Raw genomic sequence first — 16,228 nt, forward strand, 5'->3', positions numbered from 1 at the left:
GGGACTTCCTGTTCTCCATTAGCTTGACTGCGGAAAGTGAGTGCAGATCGCTGCCGCTTGGGGTCTTTGCGCGTGTGCGCTCGCTGCTGCGTCTCGCTGGAAAGATGCCGGGTCTGGCCGCCGCCAGCCCTGCCCCTCCTGAGGCTCAGGAGAAGAAGCCGCTGAAGCCATGCTGCGCCTGCCCGGAGACCAAGAAGGCGCGCGATGCGTGGTCAGTGCGCGGCCGGGGAGGGACGGCCGGGCTTCCGCACGCTCGCCTCCGCTCTGCCCCCTGGCCCTCCGGAGTAACGGGAACCCATAGTTTCGCAGTCGTCTCTGTTCCCTGAGCGCGCACCTCAGGCTCACTTAGGGGTAACGGGAGAGGGCAAAAGATCGGGTTGGCCCCCAAGGTTCTCGTTCTTCATTCCTTGCTGCAATGCCCTTTAACCTTCTTAGGTATTAGGTCCAGATATATAGAAGTGCATAGAAATGCTACTTGACTTAAAGGAACTTAAACTATGTGGAGGTTTGTTACCTGCCATTACTATACCACTAGCTCTGATACCTTTAGCAAGATTAAAGTAAAAAAATTTCAAGTAACTTCTGAGAATATTTTCAAAATGTGCGCGAATAGGATACACAGAATACATTTCTGTAGGGATCCCCTTTTAAAAGGCCGAAGGTTAAAAGTCAGCCTGTCTGGGGCTGGAGAGATGGTTCTGCTTTAAGAGCGCTGGTTGCTGGTCCAGAGGACCTGGTTTCGATTCCCAACACCCATCTTTAACTCCAGTCCCAGAGGAGTCCGACAGCCTCTCCTGGCTTTTGCTGGCATTGCATACACCTGCTGTACAGACAAACATGTAGGCAAAACAACCATACACATGAAATAAAAACAAATACATATTTTAAAAGCCTTTCTACAGTATAGGTGACATTAATGCTTATCAAGTCACGAAAGGTTTGGGTTTTCTCACTTTGATGAAGTCTCAGTTCTGGAGCAGATCTCATGAGGAGCCCTCAGATGATGTGAATATGCATCTCCAGCTATTTCTCCCGTCAAAGTGAGGAAGTAATAGTAAAAACAGGTATGGGTGCTCGAGCCTGTTATCTCGTTACCCAGGAGACTGAGGCAGGAGGGTTGCCACAGTTCATCTAGCCTGAGCAACAGAGTGAGACCATGTTTTTAAAAAAACATAGACGAAAGAAAAATTTGTTGGTGTAGTGAGAGTGACCACTTTGCAAGCCCTACTGGAAGTGGAGAATTTAAAGAGCGGTCTGATGCTGAGGGTCCCGCAGTGGTAATGCCTGCTTGTGGAAATGCTGAGAGCTTAGAAATACAGGCGAACCGCACTCCCGATTCTCCAGCTTCAGCAGGGTACTTATCATGTCTGCCTCCCGTGTGTGTTGACCGAGTCCAGCATTTCTGTAAGGTTTCTGCTATGCGGGACTCCCCGGCATCCCACCCAGTCTGCCTCATCTGCTGGCAAGGATTTTAATAGTAAACCCTCCGTATTTCCCAACTTCGTTTGAGACGGGGTCTTGACACATAGCCCAGGCCGGCCTCCTACTCAGGATTCTCTTGCCTTAGCTTCCCAAACATGGTTTCAGGCATGTGCCAGTACATTTTGGGCCTTTGGGTTACTTTGTAGATTTTATCAGTGAAATGTCCCTTAATCTTTCAAAGAAGGATTTTATTTAGTGTGAGTAAGCTCACTCCGTTCCCGCCTTCCCTGACGACTTTTTCAAGGGTGGATTTCAGCTCCCTGGCTACACATTGGTGATCTCAAACACTAGGAGAAATGATTGTTCTTCCTTAGCGCCAGCCACTTTGGCCTTGCATGGCAGACGGTCTTAATGTCACTGCCAGCGTCCTAACTTCCGATGCTGTTTTGATGGATGGGCACAGTGTGGGTCATTACAAGTTTTTATTTTCTTCCTGCTTTAAAAACTTGGCTGGAACTGTCTTCCTTTCTCTTCACTGATGGACTTTGGTGAACTCCAAAGCTAAGTCCTTGAGTAGGATTTATCTTGTGGCTCTTGGCTGCCAGATCCTTTTGGATGTTTATGTTGTCGGGTGTTTAATGATTAAAAATGGGTTTAAGTGTGTTTGGATGTAAGGAGAAACAGGAAGTTAATTTCTGTGTGATAATAGGCTCACAAGTTAAGCTCTTCCCCTTCCCTTCATTTCATGTAAATATTTTATTCAGTTTATTTCATTTTAAAGAAATGTTTATTCCTTGGGTATAGACTAAAGCTATCGTTTGCTATGTGTAATTATTTCATCCAGTTAGAACCTTCCCCAAACAACAATAAAAACAAACCTCAGAACCTTAGTTCTGTGGAACATCTTTATGGGCGTGGACCCATTGTAAGAACAGCTAGAGCAAAGGAGCCAAGCTGTTCGGTATAGCAGAGATTTGCTCGTAACTTCAGCCGCATTCTGTGTGCTTGGCCCCGCTCTCCTGCACTGCCATGTACACTCCATGCATGTGCTTACCGTTAGTTACTAGGTAACTAGTGCGTCTTATCTTACAGCATCATCGAGAAAGGAGAAGAGCACTGTGGCCATCTCATCGAGGCCCACAAGGAGTGCATGCGAGCACTGGGATTTAAGATATGACGTGGTGAGTGAACTGTGTTGCTTAGAGTCCGCGTTGCTCCACAGGGTTAGCTCCGAGGCAGCTTGCCTGGTTAGTCCAGCATGTTTAAATAGCACTCAGAAAGTAACTTCAGTCCCTAGTATGGGGTAGTAAGTGATGGCAACAGCTTGAGAGCAGCCAGTAAATCCGAGCTGGTATGAAGCTTTTGAGAACTGGTTTGCTGAGAGCCTTAGGTTTACATTATAGTAAGAGGGACTCAGGCCGTGGGAAGTTCAGAACCCTGTTCTGTTCCAGTTGCTATTTTGAGGTCTCGTTAGGGAGGCTTTTCCTCCATGCCCCACGTGAAGTAGGGATGTGTTTCCCTGACTGTTCCAGCCGCATCCAGTACCACCTACGATGGAAGAGGTGTCCTGTGTATGGCACATTGCTCAGACGGTCAGTACTAGCCATGCGTGACTTTTAAGCACTTGAATTGGACCTCATGAGGCCGGGGAACTGAGTTCTTAATTTAGAAGGTTAATAGTGTGTGGCTGACCGCTACTGTGTCTTTAGTCACCACCTGTGTACTGAGCATCCTCTTCCAGGGACCACCCTGCTTCCCTCCAGCCAGGACCTACACTCTGGGAAGCATCTGGTTTTACCCCCAGCCTGTCCCCAGCACCTAGACCACAGTCTGGCTTGTAGTGGGTGCTGAATAGGGTGTTGTTAATTAAGGGAATGAGTGAATGAGAGGAGAAATTAATGGGGTTCACTGCAGCAGGATTCCTGAGGTGGGCTGAGCAGGAGGGGGACTGGAAGCTCAGACTCCAGGCAGAGCTATTTGTGCTGCTCAAGTCACACCTCCCCTGCCACCCCTAATTTAACGACAGCAGGGAGATACCAAGGCCACATTCCAGTTTAGCAGTGGTGGAGAGCTGGCTTCCTTCTCTTTCACCTCTCTTTGGAATGTCACACGAGTGCTCTTGGTCTTTGAAGTACAGAAAGGAGATGGGTGTCCCCCACCCGATAAGAAGTGTGGCTGGAGAAGGTGTTTGAAGGCACAGGCCCCAGCATCTGTACATCAGAACGCTCGCTCCGCGCCCTGGCGCTTTCTCCTCAGTTGTGTTAAGTCTTGTCCCCAGAGCATCATGGGGGAGTTGGAGCCGTGGAAGGGCAGTGGTAGGATTACATTCTCCAAACAGAGGCCCTCGGCGTGTTGCTCCTACACTCTGTGAGCTTTCCTCGCCAGCATGCTCATTTTAGGGCTCTACATTACCTTGAGTTCAGACTTAGGATGACTGATAATGAAAAAGATCTGTTGCTGGGGTGCGTGGGAGCACACTTCCCACCCAAGCCTCGATGCACTAGACTCCAGCACAGCTGCCTGCCCCGCCCTGTCTCTTAGACTGCTAGACTATATCTTCTGAGAACCTCTTCAGAGGAAAAGCACTTCACAAACTTGGGGTGTTTCAGCAGTCATAAAAGCTCCTTAATTCAGAAACCTAAGTGGATCTCAATCGGAGCAGGCACAGCAGTTGGGGATAAGTTATCCCCTCTTCTGCCCTCTCTCAAGTGACTCTACATCAGTCACTGGTTCTCACCTAGGCTGGACTTCAGGAACACCTAAGGGACACTTTCCGGAACTCTACATCAGTCACTGGTTCTCACCTAGAGCTGGACCTCAGGAACACCTAAGGGACACTTTCCAGAACTCACAGGCCGTGTCACCTGCTGACTCCAACTCCTAGTACTGAAGAAACGGGGACTATGCCGAATAGCAAATCTCTGAAGATTTAATGGTAGCAAAAGAAGAGACTCAGAGGGCGGTGGTGGCGCACGCCTTTAATCCCAGCACTCGGGAGGCAGAGGCAGGCGGATCTCTGTGAGTTCGAAGCCAGCCTGGTCTACAAGAGCTAGTTCCAGGACGGGAACCAAAAAAAAAGATACGGAGAAACCCTGTCTCGGAAAAAAAAAAAAAAAAAAAAAAGAAGAGACTCAGAAACTATAAAGAAAAATAGGTATCTTGGTAGTGAGTCTTCAGTCGTACAGTGTTCTCTCACTGAGAGCCAAGGTAGACAAATCGGCATCGAATTAGAAATATCAGGGAGTGAGTAGGTGGCTCTTCCCTTCCTGCTTTTAAGGTCAAAAGAAATATGGAAACCCACTAAAATAAAATTAAAGTCTTGGTGATGCTGCTATTTGTTTGTTTAATTGAACTTTATTCGTTTGTCTTTTTTTTTTTTTTTTTTTGAGGCAGGGTTTCTCTGTGTGGCTTTGGAGCCTGTCCTGGTACTTGGTCTGTAGTCCAGGCTGATTTTGAACTCACAAGAGATCTGCCTTCTGCGTGCTGGGATTAAAGGTGTGTGCCACCACCACCCGGTATGAACTTTATTTATTTATTTATTTTTTTTGGTTTTTCAAGACAGGGTTTCTCTGTAGTTTTGGAGCCTGTCCTGGACCTAGCTCTTGTAGACCAGGCTGGTCTCGAACTCACAGAGATGCACCTGCCTCTGCCTCCCGAGTGCTGGGATTAAAGGCGCGCGCCACCACCGCCCGGCTTGAACTTTATTTTATACATAGATTATTTACAAAAGTATCTCAAGAGCCTGGCGGTAGTGGCACACACTTTAATCCCAGTACTCGGAGGCAGAGACAGGTGGATCTCTGTGAGTTCAAGGCCAGCCTGGTCCACAAGAGCCAGTTCCAGGATGGCCAGGGTTGTTACACAGAGAAACCCTGTCTCAAAAAACAAAAAAGGAAAGAAAAAGTATCTCAAGATAATGCATTATAGGGATCACCTGTTAAGACTCTCGGAAATGCCAAAATGAAAAGACAGTCCCAACTGCCAGGCCCCCCACCCAGAGAACCAGGAGTTTATACCCTCTTTCACAGTCAGCCCCTTCTGATATGGAGCCGGTACCAAGAGGTGTGCAGGCTGTTGAAATGGGGCATAGCTCTGTTTCTGGTTCCTTTTCCTGCTCAGACTTTTGCTTAAGTGTATCGTTCTTTCTTCAAGCTCTTTAGGGAAAAGGGAATTTAGATGTTTGTGTCATGGTGAGGCTTACTTCCTGTCTAAAATCTAAACGAAGGGAACAGGTTTAGGAAGTTCGTGAGTTAGACTTGGCACCTGAGTAACCATCTTTTCAATGCTACTCTCTGTCTTCTTGCTTAGAGACTAGGGTGGGGTGAATGAGGGGCTATGGAGAGGCCTGGCACTGCGGAGCCCAGGCCAACCCCGCTCTCCTCTGCTGCTCTCTCTCTGGATCTTGGCTGTGGACTCAGAGGCTTTTCTTTATTTGCCCTTGGATCAAGGAGGAGCTTCCCACAGGAACTGTACTGAAATGACCTTCCTTCCGCCTCTAACAGTGCTGCCAGCAGTTCTTGAATCAGCAGAGACATGCAGGTGTAAAAGCACAGTGCCTTGGCCTGTTTTTAAAGGTACTTCTAGGAAAAATGGCGTTTTTACCTCACCAAAAACTTCTAAAGATTAGGTACTGTAATGAACAGTTTAGGGTAGTGTTAGCTAAGCTAAGCTAGGATTTTGAAAAGCAGTCTTTGTTTCATGCCTTGTTTAGAAGAATTGTGACAGTTATTTAATGTTTCAGGGAAGCATGTATTTCTGACGGTCTTAAGTCCCTAAATCCCAAGGTCTGGTTTGATGTTTGAACTCTGACTTTCTGAAATAAAATCTTTTCTGCAGGTGGCCTACACTGTGAATGAAAAATCCATGAAGAATGAAGAAGAGTAAATATTTTGGAAGTTCCTTGATGCACTTTGATAAGTGAATGAAGTATTTATAATTTATTAAAAAACAAAAAGAAAGTGTGGCAAACCATCTTCGTTGTGGTTCTTCTGTTCCTCACAGACCCATGGGACTTTCTGTTCCTTCCCTTTCCCTCTCACAGCATATGGTAACAACCTTGGCTGTGAGTTTCTTCCTCATTATTGTGACTCACAGGATTGCATAGTTATTGTAGGAGCAAGCAGATTCTTCTCTCAACCAGTAGAATCTCCAACATTAGGTTATGGAAATAGAATGAACATTTTTTTTCCCTATTGAAAATGACGTCACAGCCATGTCATCTCAGCAAGACTTGCACTTAACCAGATTTAGCCTTTTCGTGCGTTGAACTGAAAATCTCAAGTACAGACTGGAGATTGAGCGCAGTGGCTGAGAACTTGCCTGGTATACACAAGGCCTTGAGTTCTAACCTCAAACAGATAAAACCTCAAAAACAAAGGATGCTGAGGAATATCACGAGAGGACTATTTAATCTTCATGTGTGGCAGGGTGGCGAGGGTGTTTCTTTATATAATAAAAGAGTTCAGATCCTTTAAGACTGGCCTAATTCACTGGTTAAACGTGACTTTTTCCCTCTTTTTTTTCCCTTTTGTTCTGGTAGTCATTGTGCTGGGGATTGAGCCTAGGACCTTAAGTGAGGGAAGTGTTCTGCAGCTTTGCCCCTAGCCCTGTGCGTACTGTCTATAGTGTGATGGAGGCAGGGTCTCACTGAGTTGCCCAGGCTGGACCTGAATGTGTTCTGAGGCCTTGAACTTGGGTTCCTCCTGCTTTGGATTACAACTCCAGCAAGTCTCTGGCTCATCTGCTGGCTGTGAGCTATCAGTAAATCACAGTGTCTCTGAATCTGAGTTGTCATCTGAAAAGTAACAATAGCTAACTTAAGGTTTTGTGAGCACTGACGTCATTTGTAAATCAGATGCCACTAGCGTGTAGTGTTACTAGGAGTAATTCTTTGATTCTTTAGTCAGTTTTACTTAACATTCATTTGGATACTTTTAATAAATAGTGTATAGTTTACAGAGACAGCTATACACCAACTTTCTGTCCAGGACAGACCCTTAGTAGATTGCTGTTCAGACTGCTTGCATATGCCCTAGACTACAAAGTGGAAGACGGATCTACAACCCCAGCAGCCAATGTTAAGTTTTAAATAAACTGTCGCAGATACCCTCTGTGTTTACATTTGGGGAGTGGTGAGACAGGTCTTTCCTTGTAGCCCAGGTAGCCTTGAACTTGTGCCCTTGCCTCTGCTTCCCGCATGCTGGAGGTGCAGGTATGTGCAGCCATATTCTACTTTATAGAAAGAGATGGTTTTTGTTTTATGTGTCTGAGTGTTTTCCTGTATGTGTGTCTATCTCGCATGAGTACTGGTGCCCTAAGAGCCCCTGGGACTGGAGTTACAGATGCCAGTCATTGTGTGGTACTGGGAACCTGACAGGGCTCCTTTGCAAGAGCAGCAAACAGTCTTAGCTGCTGAGCCACCTCTCCAGTCCTAGTTGCTCATATCTTAAGGTGGAAATAAGACTTTTATATTTTCTAAATGTGCTCTTACTAATGAGATTTAATAGCTCTTCCCTTTATTTTGCTCTCAGTTAATTAGATATAAGAATTCATTCTGTGACTTACTGTAACTTAACCAGAACATTGTGTATGTACTTACTATGTGTCAGACACCCTCCAGCAACTGCATCTCCAGCCAAGGCAGGCAGTGTCAGATACATAAATTCTGGTGTGTGTGTGTGATGTTGACTGGATTTATGGTCATGTAAAGAAGAAATCACCCGAAACCCACAAGCCTGTCCCTCACGTGAAGGGTAGCTAGAGGCAATTCATATTTAGAAAAGCATTATCCATGTGTCCCTTAGTGTCTGAGGAGGCCAATTTCCTCAGCTTAAAGGTAACACGTTGATATTTTGACCTTTTCTAGTTTGGTATCCTCGCCTGATTTGCAAAGAACTAAGGCACCCTATTGACAGCGCACCTCAGAAGACCCTCTGCCCAGCCTTCCCTGGTGGATCCATTAAGTATATAGCCTTCCCAGAGACAGTAAGCAGCATTTCAGTTATAATGCCTAGATACTAACACAGGAGTGGAAAAGTAAAGAATTTGATCTAGTAGGTGACATACCTCTGCCATGTCTTTCTTATGCTCGGTAATTCCTAAACTCAGTATAGATACTTTGTCTAACAGTTCCCTTTGTCTAACCTTGAAACGGTCAGCTTCAAAGTTAGTGAAAACAGGCCGTGTCCCTAGACAGGGCCAGTCCTAGAATTACTCTGCCTTCCACAGTCTGGGGAGATGCTTCTGGAGAAACTAATCCCTGCTTTACAGGCGAGGTGAGTACAGGTGTTTAGAGACAAGTAATTGATGAGCAGGCACTAAGTCTAGGTTGTTGGCACCTGAGCCCAGTAAAAATTCCCATTTGTGGATATGTATTTCTTGATCCAGCACATGCTTAGTAAAGGCTTATGATGTGTGGGAACAGCCCTAAATATTGAGTTATGTGATCTGATGTGCTGCTCGCTCTGTTGGACCGGAGAATGATCTATGATTTATAGCTACGCTTTCGATTGTGAATGAGTGGATTTATTAAGTATATAGTAAGCAGAAGTCGGAGAACAAACAGCAAAAGACCATCAAAGCTGGAGCTCAGAACACCTAGCAGAAATGAACAGGGAAGCCGTGCTGAGGCAGCCAGCTGGAGTTTCTCTCTGGGTGGAGCAGAGTCTCCTTCATAAAGGAGCACGTGACAACGGGAAGGCGACATCCTCAAATCAGCTGCTTTCATTATCCAGCAGACACCTGACTGAGAAGCCAAGGCAACTGAACCTCCTGATAGAGAGGGTCCTTTCCGCTTCCCATCCTCACCGCAAGCATTTTTTATATTGTGGGATAGTCTCTGATGAAAAAGCTTTCTCGCAGTTCTCAGAGGCACGGCGTTTTAAATGCCCTTGTGACCTTGACGGCTCTCCCTGTTTCTGAGCCAGGAGTCCAGCCTGACCCAGGACAAGTTTTGGAGGACACTTGACATAAACAAACATGCGTGGTCTAAAGCAGTGGTTCTCAGCCTATAGGTTGTGGTCCCTTTGTGGGTTGAATGACCCTTTCACAGGGGCTGCCTAAGACTGTCAGAGGTACAGATGTTTACATTACCGTTCATAACAGTAACAAAGTTACAGTTATGAAGCAGCAATGAAAAGAATGTTATGATTAGAGGTCACCTCAACATGACCTGTCTTAAAGGGTCTCAGCATTAGAAGCATTAGAACCACTGGTCTAAAGTGTGTGCATGGCAGCAGGGGTGGGGGGGGAAAGGTTGGGGCTGTGGGGGAGGGAGCAACACCACTTCACCACTTCCAGAGTGAGCTTCTCAAGAGGCTCAAACAACAAATGACAATGTACATTATATATCCAGACTCTCCTCCGGGCAGAGGGGCTGAATGAAAGGGCACACTGTTTCAACTTTGGTGTGCTCAGAGTATACAAAGATTTGAAAGATGTGTACTCTGCTCATAAAGAGCTTCTAAGAAAATGAGTACATAAATAAAAAACAGTCGTGAAAATTTGAATGTTGTTTTTTAATTCTGATGGGTGTGGGTATTCAAGGTGCTTCCCACAAGAGTTCATGTGTAACTGCCCACGGGTTCTTTATTTAGCTATTAAAAACGTAAGGGCTGGGAGATGGCTCGATTAAGTGCCTGCTTCGTGAGCATTAGGACTTGAGTTCCAGTCTTCAGCCCTGTATAAAAGCCAGGTGCAGAGGTGTGCGTCTGTAACCCCAACACTGTGCACATGTGTGTGTGCGTGCGTGCATGTGTGTGCATGTGTGTTTGTGTGTGTGTGTGTGTGTGTGTGTGTGTGTGTGTGTAAAATAGGCAGCTCTCCAGAGCTCTAGCTTTCTGGCCAGCCACTCTAGCCATTTTGAGCTCCTGGTTCACTGAGAAGCCCGGTCTCAAAAAAAGGGGGGAAATCAATACAGCATTGACACCTGGGCTCTGAATGCACACATACCCACATGACCATATATACACTTATCACACACACACACACCGTGGAGTCTGACTTGTCTTCCTGACCATGGCACCTGCCTACCCTGGTGCGGGGTGGATACACCCAGTGCCACTCCATTGGAGAAAACTGTATTTTCCCTCTCCTAGCCGATATCATGTATTTTCCAGGCACAGCAGGGCCAGTGCACATATGAACTCAGAGAGACTTGTGACAGAGTGTACAAGACCTTTGCAAGTTCAAGCCAGACAAAACCTCAGCACAGGAGAAAGGAAAGTAGGCACAAAGTCCCACTCCTAACCAAGGAGGCACATACCTTAAATCCCAGCACTTGAGGCTGGGGCAAAGGGATCTTTCTAAATTCAAAACTAGCCTGCTCTACATAGTGATTCCTGGCCAGCCAGGGCTAGGAGACCCTGAGAGAGAGAGAGAGAGAGAGACTCCTAGTAGTTTCACCTTTTGTTGAGTCTAATGAGTTCAATAGCACATATAGAAAATTCCCATCAAGGAAAATGAGGATAAGTGTAAGAGTCTGGAGTTGCATGCAATTTTATGCCAGCTAGGTGCTGATGCTACCCAGCACCCGGGTTTATTTTCATCTCAGTTCTGTCTTCCAGGACCAATGAAACCAAGCATGCACATTTGGACATCCTTGTTCAAGACAGGCAGAAGAGGCAGAGACCTGTCCCCAGGCATGGAATTCTGAGTCCACCCCTCAGTCTGCCTGAGCAGTATTGTTACGTGTATTTTATAAAACAATAGTTGTCCGTGGTGCACCTAAGGCTAAGTGGTCTAAACAGGGCCCACCTCTTTCGTATCTCATCAGATCTCTGGGCAAAACTGAAATTCTGCTTCACAGGAGGAAGGAGCCGATGGATATTAAGTCAGAAACTAGTTTTCCATCTCACCCAGCAGACCATGAGGTCATCCTGAATGATCACACTGAGTGTACAAGATGAGTTCCTCTTTGTGTTGACTCAAATGTCAAAGAGAAAACTTGGTGAAGTGTGAGAAATCAACGTCCAGGCTCCAACAGTCAGCAAGCGCTCAGGAAGCTGTTCCCTGGAGAAGAGCGTGTGGGGGTCTGAGACAGGGCACATTCGGCTCCACGCAGCTGGATGCCCAGCTGAGGTGACATAAGCAGTACAGATGTGGGACTCACTCTCTGGTCAGGAGATGGGAGGCGCCGTGTTTACGATCACGGCAGAGTCACACTTTGAGCAACCCAGGCTGCTGCTGGTTCTCTTTGTCCTCATCCTTTGGCGTGTCCTGAACATGGTACCTACAAGTGTTTGTCACACAGTTGGACGAGAGGGCTCAGGCCACCTTACTGTCATGGTGCACACCTGGAACCCTAGGCTTGCCCACACATCTGTTCCCTCTTCCTCAGATGCCCTCCCCAGCTGGAGAGCACCTGCCCAGATGCCAGGCCCCCTCAACTCACCTCCCTCCAATTGTTTCCCCTGTTCTTTGTATCACATCAGAGATTTTCCTTTCATCCTGGGGTCATCTTTTATGAGACTGCAGTTTTTTCCAGGTTAGTCTTCCCTCTAGATAAAAAACAAACAAACCAAAAAACCCTCAAATTCCTTTTCATTCATCTTTGTGTCCCTTGCCACTACCTCACAGTCTGTCTGAATAAAAGCTTACTGACTTAAATTGTCAAGTTACTTCTGTTTCTTCCCACTGTGTGTGTATTTTCATGTCTGTGGGTTTCCTCAGAAGGACATGCTATCTTAACACAGACAGTATAGTTTTTCTTTTTTTCTATCAAATTGACTTTTTTAAAAAAATAATAATTTCCTGTTGTTGCATTCTGTTGGTCTTTGGGCATTAATCTCACCACGCAAACATAGTCAGGTCCTCTGTTATAATACATGTGTGTAGGTGTTATCAACTCCTCCACATATGCTGGAGAACGGTCCAATGGAGAATTGCAATTTAGACTCACACTGCCCTAGGCTTTAATCGTCATTCACATTAATTCTGTGATCTTAGACAAGTTTCTAAGCCCCTTTCTTCCATAAAAAAAGAAAGAAAAAAAATGGAGAGGAATTACGTAATGAGACCGTGTCAAAAAAATTAGATAATAAAACAGTGGGTGTCGCGTTTACCATTAGAAAATGATAACTGCTTGATAAAAGTTAGGCCCCCTGCTCAATTAATCCCAGGTGCACTGGTAGGGATCCTGGACAAGCCAGCAGTGGTTAGCTGAGCCGCCTGTCTCTTTAAAGAGTCAGGGCCAAGCCTTTGGTTAGTCTTGCTGACCTGCTTTGAAATTCTATCTGGGATAGAGCCTTGGTTGTTTCTCCCTGCCGGCCTCCCCTGACTTTCCTGTCCACAGCTGGCAGGGACTCCAGCCCCGGGAGCCCTGTGCATGATGCCCAGACAGCTGCTGCTTGCTAAAGTAGGCAGGTTGACAGGAAGCGGCAAACGACAAAAGCAGTGTATGGAAATCCCCACCCTCCACTGCTCAGATGACACCACAGTCACACCTGGAATCGTAGCGTGTGGGAGGTCAGACAGGAGGATTGCCGAGAACTGTAGACCTGCCTGTGTAGACCAGTGAGTTCTGGGTCAGTCTATGCCGAAGTGACATCAGGCTCAAAAAATATAACAACAAAAATATCACAGGACCAAAGCACCATTGTGAGAGAGGCTTGTGGTCTTTGTTCTCCAGATTTGCTCCAGCACTTTTTCTACCTGTCTCCAGAGAGAGAGAGAGAGAGAGAGAGAGAGAGAGAGAGAGAGAGAGAGAGAAGTATGAAACCATTTGCAGATCAATTGACTCCAATTAAAAATTTAAAATGTCTCCCTTATCACGCAGAGAGCTTTCACAGTTCAGAAACTGTGCTTCCACCATCTCAGGACAACGTGACTCCCCTCTACTCACACCTCGCCCCTCCCTCAGCTCTGCCCTCCCCATACTGCCCTTCTTCCTGGGTCACGCTGTTCTTTAAGCCTAATTTGGTCATTTGTTGCAGGCATCCAGTTGCCATTGTTGTCTGTAGCCTCCTCCTTGAAAAGTGGCGCTCAGGTCGTTAATGCGCACTTAATATTTGTCCGGGTGGGAACTCCAACAACGTTAGTGTGCACTTAATATTTGTCCGGGTGGGAACCCCAACAATGTTAGTGTGCACTTAGTATTTGTTCTGGTGGGAACCCCAACAATGTTAGTGTGCACTTAGTATTTGTCCTGGTGGGAACCCCAACAATGTTAGTGCGCACTTAGTATTTGTCCTGGTGGGAACCCCAACAATGTTAGTGCGCACTTAGTAAGTATTTGTCCAGGTGGGAACTCCAACAGTGCATTCAACAATTCCTAATTTTTCCTCAGCCTTAGACTGTTAGTTCAGTGACTCCCAGTAGACTTAGCATTTGGATGGTTCTAGGCTGCTCAGCACGCACTTAAACCTTGAGAACAACAGGGCAAAGGCGCTACCAAACCAGCAGCCAGGATGGAGACCCAGCAAGTCCTCTAGAAGCAAGAAAGTCAAGTTTCTTGGCTTAATGTTTGCTTAGTTCACATTTACTTCTGTGCAGTGCAAAGTGGATCCCCTGGGTTTGTTTAGAAGTTTCTTGAAAGTCATCAGATGTCTTAGGAGTGTGAAGTTGGGAGTCAGTGGATCTAGTTCAGCATGTTTGGCATTTCTACTTATGGTAAAGCCCACTTAAAACAGCCTTAAGTATGACAAACTTGGGTTCAAATTCCAACTTTGTTGCCTACTCTGTGTTGGTACATGTGACCTCTCTGAGGCCCCCATTTTCCTAAACTCTGGGAGACTGGTGATGACTGAGTAACATATATATATTTATAATATTTATATATACACAATATGTTATAGATGTTTAATATATATTTTTATATATACATTGTGGCGGAGCAAATGAATGTAGACAGATTATATAGATATATACAGCTTTAATAAGGAAATAGACTTACAGGACCACAGGTTCCAGCGGCGGAGCAAAAGACAAAAAAGGGGCTGTTGGGCTCACGCCCGGCAGATTTATCCGTAAACATTAGCCCGAGGCGAACACGCCCCCAATGGGTGGGGCTATGTCCCTACATCTCCCCCTTTTGTCTAAATAAGATAGAACCAAACCAAATACAACTATATACAATAATAACAAATAATAAATATAACAAACAATATTGAGAACAAAACTTTTGCTAAACATTCTATCTCAAGGAGTCTAAATAACATAGAGAGTAACTACAATTATATAATCTTTAACTCCGTCAAAGATCTGAGAAGGGAATAAAGATTACTTAACAATCGAGAGATATCCAAAATGTGCAACAATTGACAGAGACAACTGACTACCTGGGCAATCACCCAAAGTCTCGTTTGCAATGTTGAGTCAACCAACTTTGGCTAAGGCCTAACATAACTGGCATACCATTATTAAAGGCAAGGAACTTTTTTAGGACTATCCTACCCTGTCTTGGCAAGATAAGACAATCCTGTTTTATCCACTTAGGGATATTCTGTATCTTTGTCAGAAGTTGAGGTATGGGCTTTTCTTAACCCAAAGGCCAGTTCTGCCAAGAAGACAAACTCCCAGTGGAGTGTCTTTGGTGCTCAACGTTCTCTCGGGAGTAGAGTGGTGTTGCCAGGAGTAATTGTGTCTCTTTGGCATAGAAATTTTAGGTTAGATTAAAGGCCATTTTTTACAGCTCTTCGAAGAGGCTGAAGATCATACTATCTATACTAAATATAATCTTTATGTAACTAAAAGACCTGATAAACTTAAAAATAAATATGACAAACATATAATTCTCAATACCTATCTAACTTTGAAGACTAAAAGAATAAACAACTGTGCAATATATGAAGACAATGATCTTCAACTGTAAACAATGTCATAGTATCAGAGGTAGAAATGTACAATGTAATATGGTAGAAGTATCAATACAATATAGACAAAGTTATAAGCATACTCATACAAAAATAGAGGTAGGAACACTCATATTCAATATTCAACATATCAGTATACAAGAAACAGTACCAGTACAATTTTCTATAAACAGTAATTCACAAATACCAATCATCCCAAAAAACCAGTTAATCCCCCTTCTTCTTCCTCTTGTCTCTTTTTTTTTTTTTTTTTTTTTTTTCAAAAAATTATCACCCCATCCCCTCAACCCTAAACCAACCACAGGCAACTAGCCGGGAAAGGTGGAGCTTGCGCCCCCCCTGTGCCGGGTCGGGGGCAAAATAGCCCGACGTTGGGACGCCAAATGTGGCGGAGCAAATGAATGTAGACAGATTATATAGATATATACAGCTTTAATAAGGAAATAGACTTACAGGACCACAGGTTCCAGCGGCGGAGCAAAAGACAAAAAAGGGGCTGTTGGGCTCACGCCCGGCAGATTTATCCGTAAACATTAGCCCGAGGCGAACACGCCCCCAATGGGTGGGGCTATGTCCCTACAATACATATATAAAGTGGCCACTGGAGGTTGAACACCAAATGAGTCATTTTTATTGGAGGTCATCGATGTAGATGGAGTGGTGATTTGGGTAATGTGTTACCTTTCATTAACTCTTACTAGGTGCAGATTTTGCAGCGGAGTGGCAGTTTAGAGTTGAAGGGGCTGCTTTACCCAGCTGCTTTTGTCGAATGAACGTCAAATCAGTGCACAGTGATGTTTGCAGAGTGTCTTAGACCTTTCATGGGGCTTTCCGGTTCTCACTGCCAGGACTGTTTCTGTTAATAGCCCCAGGCGTTCCCACTTTGAACTGCCCTCCTACCACACACAAATCCCCAAATCCTCCTGACAGGGCTTCTGCACTGTGTCCCGCCTGCTCTGTGGACCTCAATTCTCTGCTCGCTTTTCCTTTGACTGCTC

At 45.4% G+C, this 16,228-nt stretch overlaps 1 protein-coding gene across 1 annotated transcript; it reads left to right on the forward strand.

The window, feature by feature from the left end:
* LOC130872212 (cytochrome c oxidase copper chaperone) lies at positions 1-6,393 on the forward strand. The gene is made up of 3 exons (XM_057766084.1): positions 1-211; positions 2,515-2,603; positions 6,259-6,393. Exons 1-2 carry the CDS (start codon positions 105-107, stop codon positions 2,597-2,599), a joined length of 192 nt encoding a protein of 63 aa, XP_057622067.1. The 5' UTR covers positions 1-104; the 3' UTR covers positions 2,600-2,603; positions 6,259-6,393.
* The last annotated feature ends 9,835 nt before the right edge of the window (positions 6,394-16,228 follow it).

Source organism: Chionomys nivalis, chromosome 3 (genome assembly GCF_950005125.1).
Source record: "Chionomys nivalis chromosome 3, mChiNiv1.1, whole genome shotgun sequence".
Classification (NCBI taxonomy): Eukaryota; Metazoa; Chordata; class Mammalia; order Rodentia; family Cricetidae; genus Chionomys; species Chionomys nivalis.

Excerpts from the sequence above, each read along its gene's own strand:
- LOC130872212 (XM_057766084.1), top strand. The coding sequence starts at position 105 with ATGCCGGGTCTGGCCGCCGCCAGCCCTGCCCCTCCTGAGGCTCAGGAG. Across the intron at positions 212-2,514 it reads AAGAAGGCGCGCGATGCGTG|CATCATCGAGAAAGGAGAAG; the intron begins GTCAGTGCGCGG and ends CTTATCTTACAG.